The 21,789-nt window shown below is 41.1% G+C and overlaps 1 protein-coding gene across 4 annotated transcripts in view; it reads left to right on the forward strand.

Moving 5' to 3' along the window:
- The window catches only part of sptan1 (spectrin alpha, non-erythrocytic 1), a 106,966-nt gene that overhangs the window by 35,437 nt on the left and 49,740 nt on the right, over positions 1 to 21,789 (forward strand). For 2 of the 4 annotated variants that reach the window (XM_088355544.1, XM_088355545.1), the window contains exons 14-23: positions 306 to 510; positions 582 to 763; positions 10,592 to 10,835; positions 11,151 to 11,273; positions 12,442 to 12,659; positions 12,743 to 12,835; positions 12,931 to 13,065; positions 13,500 to 13,645; positions 13,750 to 13,806; positions 16,253 to 16,451. In XM_088355544.1, coding sequence (XP_088211670.1) covers positions 306 to 510; positions 582 to 763; positions 10,592 to 10,835; positions 11,151 to 11,273; positions 12,442 to 12,659; positions 12,743 to 12,835; positions 12,931 to 13,065; positions 13,500 to 13,645; positions 13,750 to 13,806; positions 16,253 to 16,451 — 1,602 coding nt within the window. The remainder of the gene's footprint in view (positions 1 to 305; positions 511 to 581; positions 764 to 10,591; positions 10,836 to 11,150; positions 11,274 to 12,441; positions 12,660 to 12,742; positions 12,836 to 12,930; positions 13,066 to 13,499; positions 13,646 to 13,749; positions 13,807 to 16,252; positions 16,452 to 21,789) is intronic. The other 2 variants (XM_088355546.1, XM_088355547.1) reach the window with 1 other exon arrangement.

The raw sequence follows: 21,789 nt of genomic DNA on the forward strand, positions 1-21,789 counted from the left end.
TGTATACAATTCCTTCATTTTCAGTCAGTTCACCACTTGAACTAAACTTTTGGTTAAGATATTTTATTTCAAGTCCAATGTTGTTGCACGTAGAGCTCAACTTGTAAACATTGTGTCTATCCCAATATATTTGGGCCTAAATGTATAGTTGTATAAATGTCTATTGTATTATTTTTTCTCACTTAATATGTCTATAAAACGGTTAATCACAGAAAATCTATTATTCTTATTTGATAACATCTTGGAAAGAATTCTAAAACATTTTGTATAGTTCTTTTAATTGTGATCATGTTTTGTCTTAACAGGATCCCTCAAACCTGCAAGGCAAAGTGCAAAAACACCAGGCTTTTGAAGCGGAGCTATCAGCGAACCAAAGCCGCATTGATGCTCTGCAAATGTCTGGCCAAGAGTTGCTTGACGGAAAACATTTTGCATCCGCTGAGGTTGCATGTCGTATGGAAGAGGTCAGCTGTCAATGGAAGAAGTTGCTGGAAGCCACCGAGTTAAAAGGTGTCTCTTTTTGCTACGACTTGCAACAGTGTTTTTATTGTTCAAAAACGACCTAATTTTAATTGTCTTAGGTATCAAACTCCGTGAGGCCAACCAACAGCAACAATTTAACAGGAACGTAGAGGATATTGAGCTGTGGCTATATGAGGTTGAAGGCCATTTGAGCTCTGAGGACTATGGGAAAGACCTTACAAGTGTCCAGAACCTACAAAAGAAACATGCACTTCTAGAGGCTGACGTAACAGCCCACCAGGTATCGAATTACTATATAAGAAATAATTGTTCATTGTGGTATTGTATTTAATGATATTACTACGTGTGGGAATACTTGGGAACCTCACTATGCAACAACGATTTAGGAGGTCCGATTATGAAACGATAAGAAAAAAAATTATCAAATTATTGTTGAAACGTTTTTTCCCCTCATTAAAATTTTAACACTTGTTAGTTTATCAACTGGTAAAATCAATAGAAGAATGGAATTATTTTCCACTATGGTTGATACAAACTGCAAATTCAGAAAATCATCTCATCTCATTAGCTGTACCGCTTATCCTCATTAGGGTCGCGGGGGTGCTGGAGCCCATCCCAGCAATCATCGGGCAGTGGGCAGGGGACACCCTGAACTGGTTGCCACCCAATCGCAGGGCACACGGGGACAGACAACTCACTCGCTCACTCACACCTAGGGACAATTTGGACCGGCCAATTCACCTGAAATTCATGTTTTTGGAATGTGGGAGGAAACCGGAGTGCCCGGAGGAAACCCACGCAAGCACGGGGAGAACATACAAACTCCGCACAGAAAGTCTGGAGCTGGATTTGAACCCACGACAGGTTCCCATGACATGAACTGTGCCGCACAAGCGCTAACCACTGCGCCGCCGTGCTGCCCTCAGAAAATCATACAAACAGTAATTTAAGTTCAAATAACTAACTCACTGTCTAAAGCTTACAATGTGTTGTTGTTTTTATTTCCATTTTTTTCAAAAAGTGTCCCCAAGTTCATAAAATATGAACTTTTAAATGTCTGTATCATAGAATGAAGCTGAAGCATGTTCAAGCTTTTGCAAACACAGCTGGGACTTATTTATTTGTTTATAAATTTGTGTCCGTGTACAAACATTCAGTCAAGTCAAGTCAAATGTTTTTATATAGCCCTTAATCACAAAAATGTCTCAAAGGACTGCACACGATTACAATTACAAAATTACACAATGACCTGATCTAAGACCAGCATGCAGACAAGGAACAACTCAAAAACTTCAGCACGAGGAGAAAAGAGAAACCTTGAGAAAGGACCTCATATGTGGTAATCCCCCTTCCAGGATTGACCAGGGTGAATCACAATTAGCATTACTGTACACAGAATAGTAAACACTAGGTAAGATGTTGAAAATGTCCGGAAAGAGCATGACACCAACGACGCCCACAGCCTGTAAACTAGTCCAGAAAGTTTATGACTTCCACAACGCTGCCTCCCATCTCTGCCAGCTCGGAAAGGCAGGGGTTGACATGCTTCAGGTCAGACGCTGGTCCGCTGACTCATCTTAAATCGTCCTTTTCCCTCGTATCAGTCAGGCAGGCAGTCGGAAAAAGACAGGACAATACAGAATATGAGGTGGGCATCAATTATAAGCTTTGGAATAGAAGTGTGTCTTAAGCCTTGATTTAAAAACTTCCGTTGAGGTTGCAGATCTTATCTCTGTAGGCAGGACGTTCCATAACACCGGGGCCCGGATGGAGAACACCTAGGGACAGCATTGAACGAATCTTCGCAATATTACGGAGGTGGTAGAAAGCTATTCTAGTAATATTTTTCATATGTAACTGAAACGACAGATTAGGATCAAATATAACACCTAGATTTTTGACCGAGTCACTATGGGTGATATTACATTTGTCTAGGTTCAGGGTAGTGTTTGAAAACAACTGATGACAGTGAGCTGGACCAATAATCAACATTTCAGTTTTTTCTGGGTTAAGGCGTAAATAATTAAGTGACATCCGTCTTTGAATCTCAGTAAGGCAAGCCTCCAGATTTCTACAACTTAAATGTCCAGTTTTTTCCAGTGGCACTTACAGTTGAGTGTCATCTGCATAGCAATGGAGACTAATATTATACTTGCGGATAATGTCACCAAGCAGGATCATATAAATACTAAAAAAGAAGGGGGCCAAGTACAGAGCCTTGAGAAACACCACAGGGGACATTAGATTGTTTAGAGGTCAGATTGCCATAGTTAACTTATTGCATTCTGTCTGACAGATAGGACCTAAACGACGAGAGTACAGTTCCTGAGATACCGATGCATTCTAGACGAACCAGTAATATGTTGTGGTCGACAGTATCAAAAGCAGCGCTGAGATCCAGCAGAAGTAACATTGATGAGGCACCGGAATCTATTGCTAAAAGGAGATCATTGGTTACTTTAGCCAGGGCTGTCTCAGTAGAGTGATTTGCCCTAAATGCTGACTGGACAGTTTCAAAGAGGTTATTTTCTGACATGAAGTCATTTAGCTGCTGTGCAACAACCTTTTCAAGTAATTTTGCAAAAAATTCCAGATTTGACACTGGCCTATAATTACTTAGGCTTTCTGGGTAAAGGTTAGGTCACTTAAGCATGGGTTTAATGACGGCAGACTTGAAGGCTACAGGAACAATACCCGAGGATAGCGATATATTAATAATATTTAAAACTGATGGTCCTAAGATCCCAAACAGATCCTTCACCAGTGAAGCTGGAAACGGATCGAGCAGGCATGTAGTTTGTTCGGCCCAGTCTCAAGAGCCAGTGAGAAAAAGTGAAGGTATAGAATAAATTATTCAGTCAAGACAGACAGACATCTATGCACCGCATCCCCGTGAGTGTGATCATAGTTGCCATTTATAGGATATCCAAATAACACGGGGTGCTATCTCTTACCTGAGCTCGCAGTTTTTCTGACAAAGCCGTCAGGTTTCTGGTTGACTAATGGTTAACAGCAAGGCGGCGAGTACAGTGTGGCCAGAGATTACTTGAACGCCTTTTTGGGCTAATACTTAAGTGCGACAGAGTTTAGCATATGATGTCGCCTTTGTGCCGTCTGGTTCCAAAGTTGATATTTAGAAAGATAAACTGCTTTCACACATTTGTGTTTTAATGAGAAGCTTTCTGTTCATAAAGTCCTGCACAGGCACACTTACCTGCCTAATGTGTCGGAAACAGAATCTTCTTAGTGTTTCCTTACTTATAACTGTCCAATATTTTTTTGGGACGTTTTAATAATGAAAATTAATACCTCTATGCATCTCTTCCAACATGTACAGGTTACAATTGCAATGCATTTAATAAGAATTTTTGTTTTTAGTATCTGTACAATAAAAAATACATTTGAAACTAAAATGAAATTCCAACAACCCCACCTCAACTTCAACTCTATTGTCAACTATGCTACAGGACTGTCTCAGAAAATTAGAATATTGTGATAAAGTTCTTTTTTTTCTGTAATGCAATTAAAAAAACAAAAATGTCATACATTCTGGATTCATTACACATCAACTGAACTATTTCAAGCCTTTTATTATTTGAATATTGCTGATTTTGGCTTACAGCTTAAGAAAACTCAAAAATCCTATCTCAAAATATTAGAATACTTCCTCCGACCAAGTAAAAAAATAATTTTATAACAGCAAAACTAAATCAAACATTTGAAAATGTCCATTGATGCACTCAGTACTTGGTTGGGAATCCTTTTGCACGGATTACTGCATCAATCCGGCGTGGCATGGAGGCAATCAGCCTGTGGCATTGCTGAGGTGTTATTGATGCCCAGGATGCTTCGATAGCGGCCTTCAGCTCATTTGCATTTGTAGGTCTGGTGTCTTTCATCTTCTTCTTAACTATACCCCACAAATTCTCAATGGGGTTCAGGTCAGGGGAATTGGCAGGCCAATCAAGGACAGTGATGCCATGGTCAGTGCACCAGTTACTGGTGGTTTTGGCACTGTAGGCAGGTGCCAGATCATGCTGAAAAATGAAATCCTCATCTCCATAGAGGTTTTCAGCAAATGGAAGCATGTAGTGCTCTAAAATCTCTTGGTACACAGTTGCATTTACTCTGGACTTGATGAAACACAGTGGACCAACACCAGCAGCTGACATGACTCCCCAAACCATTGCTGACTGTGGGAACTTCACACTGGATTTCAAGCAACTTGGATTTTGCTCCTTTCCAGCCTTTCTCCAGACTCTGGCGCCTTGACTTCCAAATAAAATGCAAAACTTGCTTTCGTCTGAAAAGAGGACTTTGGACCACTCTGCAACTGTCCAGTGCTTCTTCTCCATAGCCCAAGTCAGACGCTTCTTCCGTTGTCTTGTCAAGTCAAGTCAAGTCAAATGTATTTATATAGCCCTTAATCACAAAAATGTCTCAAAGGACTGCACACGATTACAATTACAAAATTACACAATGACCTGATCTTAAACCAGCATGCGGGCAAGGAATGACTCAAAAACCTCAGTGTGAGGAGAAAAGAGAAACCTTGAGAAAGGACCTCACATGTGGTAATCCCCCTTCCAGGATTGATCAGGGTGAATTACAATTAGCATTACTGTACACATAATAGTGGACATTAGGTAAGATGTTGAAAATGTCCGGAAAGTGCATGACATCAACGACGACGCCAGCTGGTAAATGCAGGGGTTGACATGCTGCAGGTCAGACCCATCCCAAATCATCCTTCTCCTTCGTATCAGCCAGGCAGGCCTCAGAAAAAGACCGGACAAAACAGAATACAAGGTGGGGATCAATCATATGCTTTGGAATAGAAGTGTGTCTTAAGCTTCAATTTAAAAACTTCTGTTGAGGTTGCAGATCTTATCTCCAGAGGCAGGGCGTTCCACAACACCGGGGCCCGGATGGAGAACGCTCTCGAGCCCGCAGACTTCTTAGCTCTCGGAGTCACAAGTAGACCGGCATTTTCCGAGCGCAGACTCCGTGCAGGAACATAGGGGGAAATCAAATCGGAGAGATAAGAGGGTGCAAGCCCATGCAAACATTTATATGTTAATAAGAGAACCTTAAAGTCACATCGTAAGTGGACTGGGAGCCAGTGCAAGTTGGCCAATACAGGAGTAATATGCTCAAACTTTTTAGTCTTAGTCAAAAGTCTAGCTGCCGCATTCTGAACCAGCTGCAAACTTTTAATGCTAGACATCGGGAGACCAGAAAGCAATACATTACAGTAATCAAGCCGAGAAGTAATAAACGCATGAATTAAAATCTCTGCATCTGATTGGGACAGCATTGAACGAATCTTCGCAATATTACGGAGGTGGTAGAAAGCTATTCTAGTAATATTTTTCACATGTAACTGAAACGACAGATTAGGATCAAATATAACACCTAGATTTTTGACCGAGTCCCTATGGGTGATATTACATTTGTCTAGGTTCAGGGTAGTGTTTGAAAACAAATGACGACAGTGAGCTGGACCAATAATCAACATTTCAGTTTTTTCTGGGTTAAGGCGTAAAAAATTATTTGACATCCATCTTTGAATCTCAGTAAGGCAATCCTCCAGATTTTTAAAACTTAAATGTCCAGTTTTTTCCAGTGGCACATACAGTTGAGTGTCATCTGCATAGCAATGGAAACTAATATTATACTTGCGGATAATGTCACCAAGCGGGATCATATAAATACTAAAAAGAAGGGGGCCAAGTACAGAGCCTTGAGGAACACCACGAGGGACATTAGATTGTTTAGAGGTCAGATTGCCATAGTTAACACATTGCATCCTGTCTGACAGGTAGGACCTAAACCACGAGAGTACAGTTCCTGAGATACCAATGCGTTCTAGACGAATCAATAATATGTTGTGGTCGACCGTATCAAAAGCAGCGCTGAGATCCAGCAGCAGTAACATTGATGAGGCACCAGAATCTATTGTTAAAAGGAGATCATTGGTTACTTTTGCAAGGGCTGTCTCAGTAGATTTGCCCTAAATGCTGACTGGACAGTTTCAAAAAGGTTGTTTTCTGACATGAAGTCATTTAGCTGCTGTGCAACGACCTTTTCAAGTAATTTCGCAAGAAATGGCAGATTTGACACTGGCCTATAATTACCTAGGCTTTCTGGGTCAAGGTTAGGTCGCTTAAGCGTGGGTTTAATGACGGCAGACTTGAAGGCTACAGGAACAATACCCGAGGATAGCGATATATTAATAATATTTAAAACTGATGGTCCTAAGATCCCAAACAGATCCTTCACCAGTGAAGCTGGAAACGGATCAAGCAGGCACATAGTTTGTTTGGCCCTACTGACCATCTGTGTTAGATTATCAAGGGACAAATCATTGAGACTGGAGAATGTTTCTGAACAACATACCTAGCACCTGCACACCTTTGATATGGGAGGAGGAAACAGAGCGTTCGTTTAAAATTTCATTCCTGATTAATTAAATATTTTTATTAAAAAATTCCATAATGTCATTAGCAGAATGAGTGCAACCATTTGGGTTAAGTTGTCTGGTAAGTTTTGCCACTGTGTCAAATAAAAATTTTGGATTATTCTTATGTTCAACAATAATCTGCTTTAGCTGAGGCAAGAGCTACTTTATATTTCAGCAAACTGTCACACCAGGCCAGTCGAAAAACCTCCAGCTTAGTAGTGCGCCATTTTCGTTCAATTTTTCTGCAACTTTGTTTGAGTAACCTAGTTTCTTCAGTAAACCAAGGTGTATTCTTCTTGGGTCGGAATTTATACTTTATACTTACCACAGAATCAAGAACATTTACCAAAGCAGTATTGAAGTTGTTTGTAAGTGATTCAACAGACTCAGTGTACGAAGGGAAGGCTGCAGTTACCGTAGGTAATAATTCTTTTAAGGCTAACACCGTTTTAGGGCGGATATTGCGACTGCTAAAGCCTATATTTTCCTTATCAGAGTAAACATTAAACAGCACCTCACATTTAACAAAATAGTGATCAGAGATGGCATTAGGATACGGTAACACTGTAACATTTGAGGCTACTACGCCACGGGTCAGGACAAGATCCAGAGTGTTCCCATCTTTATGAGTGGGCACATCAACTATTTGATTGAAACCAAATGTATCCATCAGTGACTTAAATGCAATTGCAAGTGAATTTGATGGGGAGTTTATGTGAACATTAAAATCACCAATAATTACAACATTGTCCGCATAAGTAACTAAATCTGTTAACAAATCCGAAAACTCTTCCAAAAAATTTGAGTATGGTCCAGGTGGGCGATACACAACAACTACATAAATTGGTGTTGACATTAAGGACCTCATAACAAGTGCTTCAAACGTTTTAAAACTAGTAGGGGTATTAGAAGTAAATTTCAACCTATCTTCCGATATAAGAGCAACACCTCCACCTTTTTTGCATGGTCGTGCCAAGTGCGCACTCACAAAGTTAGGGGGAGAAGCCTCATTTAACACTACAAACTCATTTGGTTTCAACCAGGTCTCACAAAGGCCAATAAGGTTAAGATTGTGTTCATTAATAAGGTCATTGACAAGTAGAGCTTTGGAGGCTAGTGATCTAATATTAAGAAGGCCAAGCTTCAGCACTGTGGACTGAGCTGAAACCTTTCGCGAGTTTTGCACCTTAGTGGTAACCACCACAGGATTCGACTGCCGGTCCCGGATCTTGTGCCTTGCATGACGGCAGATGCGGCCCGAATTCCATACCACAGGAATATTGTTGACAGGTGGAGTAGCAGGATGACTATTTGTAGAAATTAATGTTATTTCTTCTCCCTCCTCACATTACAAGGGAGAAACAGAGGTAAGAGGCACAGAAGAAGATGCTATAGAAGAGTATAAATCAGGGTGTATGGTGCAGTCAGTAGAACGCTCTAAACTACAAAAACTATGTGAATTGCATGAATCTAGCATAGCGCTAGTTAGCTCTAGCGTTACAGACTCCACACCCATGGTTAGGGTGAAGGCCGTCTCTCCTCAGCAGGTCAGGTCGGCCCCAGAAAGCAGGCCAGTTATCCACAAACCTAAATCCCTTCTGATTGCAAAAACTTGCCAGCCATCGGTTTAGCGAGACTAGTCTGCTAAACCTCTCATCATTGCCTCTCGCAGGCAAGGGGCCAGAGACAATTACTCGATGCCGACTCATCTTTCTGGCGAGATTACAGGTCCTAGCAATATTTTTCTTTGTAATCTCAGATTGTCTCATTCTAGTATCATTGGAGCCGACGTAAATGACTATATCAGTGTAGCTAGTCCTGTCCTGGTGTCTAGGTTTGCTCGTCAGCTCCCTCAAATTAGTCTCAATGTCGGGTGCTCTGGCCCCAGAAATACACATAACCGTGGCTGGGGTGCTAAGCTTTATGTTACGGGTGATGGAGTCACCTATAACTAGGGTGCGGGAGCCAGTAGACCGGGGTGGAGTGGGACTAGCTAGGGGGCTGAACTTGCTATGCGTCTGAATTGGCTCACCGCGATTAGCATGCCGTTTAGGGCTAGTGCTAACCGGACTAGCAGGTTCGCTACAACCCACGCTAACAGTGGTGTCCGAGGCACCTAACATTTTCCGTTTAAACTGCTCTAGCTCACGGACACGTCCCTCTAGAAGGGCAACCTGCCTACGGACACGGGAGCAACCTTTACAGCAACCCATACTCACTTGTAAGCGTCGGATGCCAAAGAGCGTCCTAGCAGCCGTGGGAGGGGATATCCTTCAACAACGATCGGCAGCAGCTTCCGACTGTAAAACAATTGTGCTCGGCACTTACCTTGCACCAATCGTCCGAGATACTTACCCGAAACTTTTCAAGATAAAAAGTCTCAATCCAAATTCTGCTTTAGTAGGAATCTGAAACAATCTCGTTGACGCGACGACGTGAGCAACAGAAAATTCCCGCCACTCGATAACCCGAGTTCAGAAGTGGCTTGACCATGGGAATACGGCTATTGTAGCCCATTTCCCGGACACGTCTGTGAACTGTGGCTTTTGATACCTGGACTCCAGCTTCAACCCACTGTCTTTGAAGCTACCCCAAATTCTGGAAGCGGCTCTTCTTCACAATTTTGTTAAGGCTGCGGTCATCTCTCTTGGTTGTGCAGCGTTTCCGGCCACATTTTTTCCCTTCCAACAGACTTTTTGTGGATATGCTTTGAAACTGCACTCTGTGAACAGCCTGCTCTTTGAGAAATTTCTTTTTGTGTCTTACAATCCTGATGGAGGGTATCAATGATGGTCCTCTGGACAGCAGTCAGATCAGCAGTCTTCCCCATACTTGCGATTTAGTTTACTGAACCAAGCTCAGTGTTTTTAAGGCTCAGGAAACCCTTGCAAGGTGTTTCGAGTTAATTAGATGATTCGGGTGATTAGTTGAATAGCCTACTTGTATACTTTTTCATGATATTCTAATATTTTGAGATAGGATTTTTGAGTTTTCTTAAGCTGTAAGCCAAATTCAGCAATATTAAAATAATAAAAGGCTTGAAATAGTTCAGTTGATGAGTAATGAATCCAGAATGTATGACATTTTTGTTTTTTTAATTGCATTACAGAAAATAAAGAACTTTATCACAATATTCTAATTTTCTGAGACAGTCCTGTATATGCACAACATACTGCAGAGATAAAATTACTTCCTCTTCCCCGCATGTAAACATGCAATAAATAAGGCACAATACAGATATCAATTGGCAACAACGCCAAGAAAAATCATACTAAGGGTTTTGAATAAAATGTTTTACAAAGTATAGTCAAAATCTAAATAGAGCAGTTTTTAATTGATTTGGCAGAAGGCATAGGGTTGGGAGGGGGTAAGGCAGTAAGAGAGTTCAGAGTCCTGACAACCTGATGGAAGGAAGGTGTCCTTGAGCCTCCTAGTTATGGCTCAGAGATTTTTTCCCTGACGGCAGTAAGTTAAATAAGCTGTGACATGGGTGATTGGGGTTTACCTTCAGTAAACCTGAGTTGTTAGAAGTCCAGGAGGGGCGAGTGGGGGATGTGAATGACCTTTTTATCTGCTTTCACGTTGCGCTGCAGTGTCTTCCGTCAGGACACGTTATATTTTTTATGCATACTGCTTATTTCTCAGGATCGAATTGATGGAATAATAATCCAGGCGCGTCAGTTCCAAGAGGCTGGACACTTTGATGCTGACAGCATTCAGAAGAAACAGGATACCGTGGTAGTTCGTTACGAATCCCTTCGTGAGCCAATGGCTTCACGCAAACAGAAACTGGCAGACTCTCTTCGTCTACAACAACTTTTTAGAGACATAGAAGACGAGGAAACTTGGATACGTGAGAAAGAGCCAATTGCTGCCTCTTCAAACAGAGGTAAAACTAATCGTTATCGGCTTAGCCTTTGATTTTACCCACTATACTGTTAGAATGGTAGTTTTTCAGGGTTTTGATTTTATTTTGGTCACAAATATATTCAATGCATGTGCTAATACATGTTTGAGCTTCACATTTGTTGAAAATGACAGGCTGTGCTTTTACTAGTAGTGAAGGCATGAATACCTTAACTATATGCTGCTCCACTGTGAAATCTTTATACCCCGTAGCACCCATGATGCCTCATATTTAATAGACACACACACAGACATCAGCTAACTTGAATCAAGATCAAATCAACTTATATTTTAACAGGCAAAGATTTAATTGGTGTCCAGAACCTACTGAAGAAGCATCAGGCCCTCCAGGCTGAGATTATTGGTCATGAGTCTCGTATAAAAGCAGTCACCTCTAAAGGAGAGGCCATGGTTGAAGAAGGTAAGTAACTAAACCTCTAGATTTTGCTTAATTTTATACAGCAGAGGTTGGGAACGTTTTTGACTTTGAAATGTTTTCCTTTATATATTTATCTATATATGTATCAGTGTTAATTTTACCTCTGAAAAGTGATGGGTCCCGGGGACACGCATGCTCAAAAATCTACTGGTACCAACAGAGATCTATGGGTCCCCAAAATTTAGGGTTATCGAGGTTGAAATTGTAAATCGGTGACAAATATATAATTCAGTTTTAATCATCACATTTTATTGGTAATACAAATCAGTTATCACTTCAAGATTTTTCAGTTCACAACAATATTGTACATTATACAAAATAATATTGCTGAAATAATTATGTTAATGTATATTTTAATTCAGTTTTAATCATCACAGTTAATTGGTAATACAAAGCAGTTATCATTTATTTTTCAGTTCATATATTCTTCGTGGTTTGCTGTCACGCCACAGTTGTAATGCCTTCTCAAGGTCCAATCCATTATCATCCTCATAGCGTAACCAGGAATAAAATTAAATCCATTTCTGCAGACAAGTCCTTATCTTGCTTAGGAGTATTATTTTGTTTATTTTCTTTTGTCGTGTCGTTCGCTTCAACACACGTGTTTTCCTAGCCTCTCGTGTTTTCCTAGCGATCTTCCGGAAAATTTCTCCGCCGTTTTTTCGTGCCGGAATTATTGCCGTTGTTATCACTTTTGGCATTATGTTTCGACTTATTACTGACACTGAAGAAATGACCACTTTTGTGTTGATTTTCACCTTAAATCGACGACAACCACCACAACAATGACGTAATCTCGTAGCAACGAGATCTCGTTTACCGAGATTTCTTTCAACCAATATTCGTCGTCAAATTCGTCTAGCACGTCATTGATCATTGATCATTTTTTACTAACTTGTTCATACTAAAAGCTTGAAAAAGTATGCAGTTGGCCCTAAATGTAGAAAACCTTTTTAGCTCGTGGTGAAAATCCAGTATTACACTTGGTGCCTGAATTTTGTCAAATGGTGAACATTTCTTTTTTTCCTCTTAGTCTGATGTAATCATCAAGAGCCATATTTGGTTTGCGAGCCTTAGGTTCCCAATCCCTGCTATAAAGAGTTGTCTGTAAATTACAGTCGTACTTATTTATGTTCATGCTGGTACCTAGGACACTTTGCAGGTGAAGATGTGAAAGCTAGACAGTCTGAGTTACATGGACGCTGGGACGTTCTTAAGGCTAAGGCCTCTCAAAGAAGACAAGATCTTGAGGACTCTCTTCAGGCACAGCAATATTTTGCTGATGCCAATGAAGCAGAGTCCTGGATGTGGGAGAAAGAACCCATTGTTGGAAGTACAGACTATGGCAAAGATGAGGACTCTGCTGAGGTATGTTTGTAAATGCCAGGGTAGAGTGCTCAATGCAAGATTTTTTTTCTCTTCTCATATTGTTTGCCCTTATTGCTTTATAGGCCCTTTTAAAGAAACACGAAGCTCTGATGTCAGACCTAAGTGCTTATGGAAGCAGCATCAAGGCCCTAAATGAACAAGCTTTGTCTTGCAGGGTAATCCGAGGAATTTACCTGTGTCTTGAAGTTCTCATTCAAATAGTATTTTTGAAATTTTTACTGATTTTTGTTGTTGATATTTTAATGACCAGCAACAAGTGGCACCAACTGATGACGAGACTGGGAAGGAACTTGTCTTGGCATTATATGATTACCAAGAAAAGAGTCCACGTGAAGTAACCATGAAGAAGGGTGATATTCTTACCCTTCTCAACAGCACTAATAAGGTAAAATATACTGATATGTATGATATTAATGAACAAATTTTTTTTTAACTTAACTTTAATTTAACTTTCTATTAATGTGTGTCACTTTTATTGGGTGCTGCCTGGCCACACCGACTGATTTTTAGCTTGTGCTGATGTATTCATAGATTTCATGAATTTTCAGTCACCTGTTGAATCTAACTACCGGGTCATTTCCCACAGGGAATAGCAGATCACCACTGTTTTCTATGTTAAAAATGATTAGTGGCTTCTATGATTAATTTCAATTCAAACAAGTAACCTCAGAGATGTTTTTAGCCCGTCTTGATAAAAACTAAAAAATAAACATACCTTTAAATGCAACATAAACAGAGCCAAAAGTGTTCAATCTGCTTTCTTCTAGTATTGCAACTTTTAAAATGACACTAAATCTCATTACATTTTGTGTTCGACAGGATTGGTGGAAAGTGGAAGTGAATGACCGACAGGGATTTGTTCCTGCTGCCTACGTAAAGAAGCTGGATCCTAATCAGTCCTCGTCTCGGGAAAATCTGGATGAACACGGAAGCATTGGACTTCGCCAAGAACAAATTGAGAATCAGTAAGAATGAACTAACCTAGTTTTTTCCCCCTCATTAACATGTAATTGTCAGACCTTTTATTTTCTTCCTATAATAACAAAATCGTTTCACTGGTACTGCTCAGGCTTACCACCAAAGAAGCCTGCAGCGTTTCTATGCGCATGAAGCAGGTTGAAGAGCTGTGAGTAAGAAATGGTTGAATATTTATTGCTTACTGTTTTCACGCAGTGCTACACATGTTATCATACATGTTAGAGATGGGCATTTAAACAAAATTTCTTCAGGAGTATATGACTTTTCAGTTTATCTTTTTCCAGAATACATTTGTTTCGTACAATTAAGGTATTACAATTAAGGTATTAGGATTGTGATTGGTAGTTCTAAAATGACTATGCTTCTTGTTTAAACAAGACAGATGTATAGGAAAGGAAAACAAGGCAGCAAACTCTGAGAATGGGGCTAGGTGGTATGGCCTCTTTTATTTCTTTTTTTTCTTTGACTCCTTATATACATTGTCACTGAAATGTATTGGGCACTGGCGAGCTAAATAATTGGCTAAGCTTTCAAAATTGCTTGCACTGTTCATTTTTTATGATCTATTATTATTATTTTTATTATTAATATTATTTTGATTATTTTATTGCAGTACCTTTAACATTTTGGTGAAATTAAGTGAACCGTTCAACTTAAATTGCCCATCCCTAACACTAATACACTCCATGCTGTCTTTTTTGTTAGTGAGGCATACATTTGATTTCTTTAAGTTTGGTTTATCACATAAGTATATTAGGGAAGAAAATCTTTAGGTACCTTATGCTTCGATCAGGATTCAAGAGTTACAATTCAATTAGTTTTCAGTTAATACCGTAAATTCCGGACTATAGAGCGCACCTGATTATAAGCTGCACCCACCACATTTTAAGAGGAAAACCGATTTTGTACGCACACAAGCCTCACCTGTATATAAGCCGCATGCGCCCCCATTAAAAAATGTAACACAAACACAAAATTAACCCAAACCCGACTTTAAGTTCCGCGATTGAAACTGAATGTCCTTCATTAAAGGACACAGTCCAAAATTCAAAGCCGGCAAAATGAACGGAAAATGATACCGGTACTTAAGGTTTGATGCAGACCTGCAGAGTCCGGGTTCCGTTGAAAGTAATCCAAGGAAAAAAGTGTATATTTCCAAAGGTAAGGGTGGGAAAAATATATATCTACTATTGTCCACCGCGTCCACAACCACATCTCACGTTTACTCCACTTCCCGTCAGCCCCCTTTAGTTTTCACCCCTTCTTTTTGATTCGCCCACGCAAAACATATCAGAATAAGTCTCTAAAATAAATACATTAGAAAAATATACAGTTGCAAATACATATTATACATGGTTATACATATTTACTAAGAAAGACAGTACACCGAGTTTTCAAAGCTTTGACAATAATAATATAACTTTCATCCCAAACGGTGCCTGTGACAGGTAGCAAAACGCTCGCAACACAGTAAACTGGTCTGTTAAAAAACATACCGTACTTGTAAAAATCACGATAAACCAACCTCATTTTCCCCCTTAGAACTGAAGCCATTAAAGTCGTCTTCCTCAGTGTCGGAAAGAAACTTTGTCATATAGATGTCGTCCAACGCTCCCTTATTCCAAAACACTCTAGCAACACGCTCGCAACACTTTCAACGGGTCTGGTAAAAAAAACATACCGTACTTGTAAAAATCACGGTAAACCGTTCTCATCTTCTTCCTTAGAACTGAAGCCATCAAAGTCGTCTTCCTTAGTGTCGGAAAGAAACTTTGTCGTATAGACTTAGTCCCACGCTCCCGCAGCCGTACTCGCACTGTCACTGTCGCTGGAACTTTCATCCACTCCTGATTCTGTGCCCTCCTCTCCGTCACGCAGCAGACTGGCTCTTCGGAACCCGTTGGTAATGGTGGATTTTTTGATGCTGCTCCACGCTGTGAGGATCCACTGGCAGACTTGCGAAAAAGCTGCCTTTCGCATGCGGGCAGTTTTAGTGAAAGATTTCTCGCTGCTAGTCAAGCCAAAGAGTTGCAGTCTTCCTCGGCGCATATATTCCACCGGTCTAAATCTTACTTTTTGTACTCGAGCCCCGCTTACATTAATTACATAAATTGGCCGCATCACTGAATAAGCCGCAGGGTTGAATATTAGGGAAAAAAGTAGCGGCTTATAGTCCGTAATTTACGGTACTTATCGTTCGAGATACAAGCACCTCTAAATCTGGGAACAAATAATTTGATGACGAGGTATCATTGTATATACACGCATCCCAAACCTCACATTAAAGTTGACAAACAAGGCATTTATATGAGAATATTCCTTTATAAATAGAGCACCACCATTTGTGCTTGTTTGTTTGAAGACATTTGAAAACTTGCCACAAATGACTGTATATTGATACTTTTTCATAAAGAGAACAACCAGTATTTATATTTCTATATGTTTTAATTTTTGGATTTCTTTCAATTTACACTATATATGGAGATTTTAGTTTTGAATTACATTTTTATGTCTTCTACATTTATTATTTGTTCAATCATTTTTACTCCATTTCTGCATCTGTGGTCCTCCCTTCATCTAATGCTTTCTTTCAGGTATGGAACACTATTGGATCTTGGGGAGAAACGCAAGGACATGCTGGAGAAGAGCTGCAAGAAGTTCATGTTGTTCCGTGAAGCAAATGAACTTCAGCAGTGGATAAATGAAAAGGAAAGTGCCCTCACAAATGAGGAGGTGGGCTCAGATCTGGAGCAGGTGGAAGTCCTGCAGAAGAAGTTTGATGATTTCCAAAAGGTATTGTTACTTAAACCTGCTTTATATTAGCATTTGTCTAAAAAAAAAACCAACAAGTTAAAAAAGAGCTTTGTCAAGTTGACCACTTGGAAAACTGGGAAAGGTGGAGCACATGTGAGGTCATGGAGTGATAATACATGTGTGTGTATATATATATATATATATATATATATATATATATATATATATATATACACACACATATAAAACATCTCCTGGATACAACTGGGACGCATCATCAGTGATGTATCCTGGGTTCATTGAGTGATGCTACCACCACCATGCTTCACTGTAGGGATGGTATTGGCCTGGTGATGAGCAGTGCCTGGTTTCCTCCAAACATGGCGCCTGGCATTTACAACAAAGAATTCAATCTTTGTCTCATCAGACCAGAGAATTTTGTTTCTCATGGTCTGAGAGTCATTCAGGTGCTTTTTGGCATATTCCAGACGGGCTTCCATGTTCCTTTTACGAAGGAGTGGCTTTTGTCTGGCCACTCTACCATACAGGCCTGATTGGTGGATTGCTGCAGAGATGGTTGTCCTTCTGGAAGGCTCTCCTCTCTCCACAGAGGAACGCTGGAGCTCTGACAGAGTGACCATCGGGTTCTTGGTCACCTCCCTGACTCAGGCCCTTCTTCCCAGATTGCTCAGTTTAGAAGGCCGGCCAGCTCTAGGAAGAGTCCTGGTGGTTCCAAATGTCTTCCATTTACGAATAATGGAGGCCACTGTGTTCATTGGGACCTTCAAAGCAGCAGAAATTTTTCTGTATCCTTCCCCAGATTTGTGCCTCAAGACAATCCTGTCTCGCAGGTCTACAGACAGTTCTTTTGACTTCATGCTTTGTGTTTGTGCTCTGACATGCACATTCAACTGTGGGACCTTATACAGACAGGTGTGTGCCTTTCCAAATCATGTCCAATCAACTGAATTTACTGCAGGTGGACTCTAATTAAGCTGTAGAAAGATCTCAAGGCTGATCAGTGGAAAAAAGATGCACCTGAGCTCAATTTTGAGCTTCATGGCAAAGGCTGTGAATACTTATGTAAATGTGATTTCTTAGTTTTCTATTTTTAATTAATTAAAAAAGTAAAAAAAAAAACGTTCTCACATTGTCATAATGGAGTATTTTGTGTAGAATTTTGAGATAAGAGATTAAATGAATACAATTTGGAATGAGGCTGTAACATAACAAAATGTGGAAAAGGAGAATACTTTCCGGATGCACTGTACATACATATACATATATATATATATACATCGGAACCTCGGTTTTCGAACGCCTCTCAGTTCGAACGAATCGGTTCTCGACCAAAAATTTCGAGAAATTCTTGCTTTGCTTTTCGTTCAAAAAATCGGAGTTCGAACGCCGGTACGCTAGGGGCGACGCTGAGCGGCGTACGAGTGTAGATTGCCCCCACCCCTCGTGAAGAACTGTTGTCACGGCAACGCGCACTCCTTTTCTGTTTTCGTTTTTCAAAAGCGGTGAAAGGAGTGTTTTAACCCCTAATTATGACTCGGAAGAAGGTCGTTGCAAGCAGCAAAGTTGCTACAAGTGAAAAAAGAGGAGTAGTGCTTTCAACTATTGCATTTAAGAAAGAAATAATAGCAAAATATGAAGAAGGTGTGCGAGTTTCCCTTCTTTCAGGAATACAGCATGGCTTCTGCCGACCGGTAAGAAATCCTATTCATAATTCTTTTCTTTATCCTTTAATCGCTCACCACTTGTTGTGGGAACCCGGGTGCTAAATGACGTGTAAACCTGATTTTTTTATTTTTACACGTTCATGTTAGCGTAATCTTTCGTACGGAAGATTACGCTAACACGAACGTAAGATTAGCCTGGGTTAGCTTTACGTTGAATATTCAAGATAAATATTCACGGTGTTTGAACGGATCAAAACAATTTTACATTACTTTTAATGGGAAAAAACAGCTTAGGTGATCGTACAAATCGGTTTTCGTACAAAGAAATGGAACGGATTATGGTCGAGAACCCAGGTTACACTCTATGTATATATATATATGTATATATGGGTATACTTCTGCAATGTCATTGTGATGATTAAAATACAAGACTCACAAATTGTTTTTCCACGAGTGGTAGCTCCAAGTGGGAATGGCCACGTTCTGCAGAGGTGGCTTAAGAGTTGTTAGCCATCCGCAATCTTTGCCTCGCCTTTATTGGTTGGTGCCACCTGTTTTTGATTAGCTTGAGATGTTAAACGCCGATATGTGACAATCCTTATTGGCCAAACACTCAGTCAATCAATTAATGAAGTGGAACTATGAATCCTGGAAAAAAACGCAGTGGTTTGCGGTAACACTATTGCACTACGTCATCGCGATAACAATTCGATTTCGCGTAATCATGCAGCCCTAATACATATATGTATTATCACGCCATGAAGTCACATGTGCTCCGCCTTTTCCTGTTGGGTCATTCCGAAACGTGTATTTATGCGTGTTCACAGAGTGCAGTTTCAAAGCATATCCACAAAAAGTCTGTTGGAAGGGAAAAATGTGGCCGGAAACGCTGCACAACCAAGAGAGATGACCGCAGCCTTGACAAAATTGTGAAGAAGAGCCGCTTCCAGAATTTGAGGGAGCTTCAAAGACAGTGGGCTGAAGCTGGAGTCCAGGTATCAAAAGCCACAGTTCACAGACGTGTCCGGGAAATGGGCTACAATAGCCGTATTCCCATGGTCAAGCCACTTCTGAACTCAAGACAACGGAAGAAGCGTCTGACTTGGGCTATGGAGAAGAAGCACTGGACAGTTGCAGAGTGGTCCAAAGTCCTCTTTTCAGACGAAAGCAAGTTTTGCATTTCATTTGGAAGTCAAGGCGCCAGAGTCTGGAGAAAGACTGGAGAAGAGCAAAATCCAAGTTGCTTGAAATCCAGTGTGAAGTTCCCACAGTCAGCAATGGTTTGGGGAGCCATGTCAGCTGCTGGTGTTGGTCCACTGTGTTTCATCAAGTCCAGAGTAAATGCAACTGTGTACCAAGAGATTTTAGAGCACTACATGCTTCCATCTGCTGAAAAGCTCTATGGAGATGAGTATTTCATTTTCCAGCATGATCTGGCACCTGCCCACAGTGCCAAAACCACCAGTAACTGGTGCACTGACCATGGCATCACTGTCCTTGATTGGCCTGCTAATTCCCCTGACCTGAACCCCATCGAGAATTTGTGGGGTATAGTTAAGAAGAAGATGAAAGACACCAGACCTACAAATGCAAATGAGCTGAAGGCCGCTATCGAAGCATCCTGGGCATCAATAACACCTCAGCAATGCCACAGGCTGATTGCCTCCATGCCTCGCCGGATTGATGCAGTAATCCGTGCAAAAGGATTCCCAACCAAGTACTGAGTGCATCAATGGACATTTTCAAATGTTTGATTTAGTTTTGCTGTTATAAAATTATTTTTTTTACTTGGTCTGAGGAAGTATTCTAATATTTTGAGATAGGATTTTTGAGTTTTTTTCAGCTGTAAGCCAAAATCAGCAATATTCAAATAATAAAAGGCTTGAAATAGTTCAGTTGATGTGTAATGAATCCAGAATGTATGACATTTTTGTTTTTTTAATTGCATTACAGAAAATAAAGAACTTTTTCACAATATTCTAATTTTCTGAGACAGTCCAGTATATATGTGTGTATCCCGGCAGCCGCCTGCAGTTGTAGGAAGATGCCGGTCGTCTAGGGTCTCACTTGCCACTGGAACCATCTTCTTTACAATCAAGATAGTGGCGTTGGGGAAAGCGCATCCCTTACGCCACTTTAAAAACTATTATTGCGCAGGTATCCTCTTTTACCTGAGTCTCCGACCACAAAAGTCTGGCGGCGATGGAGTATCCAGTGACGGGAGCAGGTTTGAATGAGCTGGAAGCTCTTAGCTGGACCTCTGCACGTCAGCGGCTCAGGGCAAGGGTCGTTAGCAGCTGGGATTGAGTGGCAGCTGTTTCCGGCAGACCCCTGTGCGTCTGAGCAGCACTATTTAGTGGCCGCACTGCTCACCCCAATTGGGGAAAGGCCTAGAAAAGGTGGCCTAAAGATTGCCCACTCAGCACAGTACCCGGACAGGAAACCGCGCCTGACGGGACATTCCACTATGCGGTCGAAAAACAACAGCATTCAGAATTGCAGCATGGAACATAAGGACACTCCTGGATACCAGTCTGGACAGACCACAGCGCAGAACAGCACTCATTGCCAACAAGCTGAAGCGATATAATGTGGATGGGGCAGCGCTCAGCGATACCAGACTCCCTGAGGAAGGCTCACTCAATGAAGAGGGGGAGGGTTATACATTCCTTTGGAAGGGATACCCCATGGGCGGACACCATCTTCACGGAGTTGGTTTTGCAATTAAGAACACCCTACTGCTGAAGCTCACAGAGTCACCAGTGAGCGTCAGTGAAAGACTAATGACTCTTCGCTTCCCACTTGCAAAATGGAGACATGTCACATTAGTTAGTGCCTATGCACCAACACTGCCATCAAATGATGAAGAGAAGGATCGCTTCTACCAAGCACTCGATGACATCCTCAGTCACATCCCGAGGAATGACAAAATCATGCTGCTTGGTGATTTCAATGCAAGTGTCGGAAAGAACTTGCAAAACTGGAATGGTGTGATTGGTGCCCATGGCATTGGACAAGTTAATTCCAATGGCATTAGACTTCCTTAGTCTGTCCGTGGAACATAACCTTACCATCACAAATACCATCTTCCAACAAAAGAATAAATATAAGGCATCCTGGATGCATCCCAGGTCCAAACACTGGCACCTGATCGACTACGCGATCGTGAGGAGGGCTGACCTGAAGGACGTGCTCATTACAAGAGCTATGCGTGGGGCAAACTGTTGGACCGACCACCGCATGATTCTGACAAAGGTCAGAATGCATGTCCGGCCCCTAGCACGTCAGGGTGGTTCAAGAAGGAAGACACTCAACTGTGCCAAACTCTCCAGTAGCGACACCCTTGACAACTTCTGTTGCTCTCTAGCTGAGAGGCTGGCAAACATTGAGCAGCTGGTCATGTCAGAGGCTGGGATGGATGAGAAGTGGACCTTTATATCTACCACCCTCTTTGACACTGCAGCCCAAACCGTTGGTTTTAAAACTAAAAAACACCAGGACTGGTTTGACCAGAATGCCGGAGAGATCTCAACGCACAGAGGCACCCTGAACAACCCACAATCTCAATTCCATAAAAAGTTATGGCAAGCCCTTCGTTCCGAGGCCCAGAGAACTCTCAGAAAACTGCAAGATGAGTGGTGGATCTCAAAAGCCAATGAAATCCAGTCTCACGCTGATAGATGCAGTAAAAA

Source organism: Urocampus carinirostris, chromosome 16 (genome assembly GCF_059441175.1).
Source record: "Urocampus carinirostris isolate Australia breed hairy pipefish chromosome 16, RoL_Ucar_1.0, whole genome shotgun sequence".
Taxonomy (NCBI): Eukaryota; Metazoa; Chordata; class Actinopteri; order Syngnathiformes; family Syngnathidae; genus Urocampus; species Urocampus carinirostris.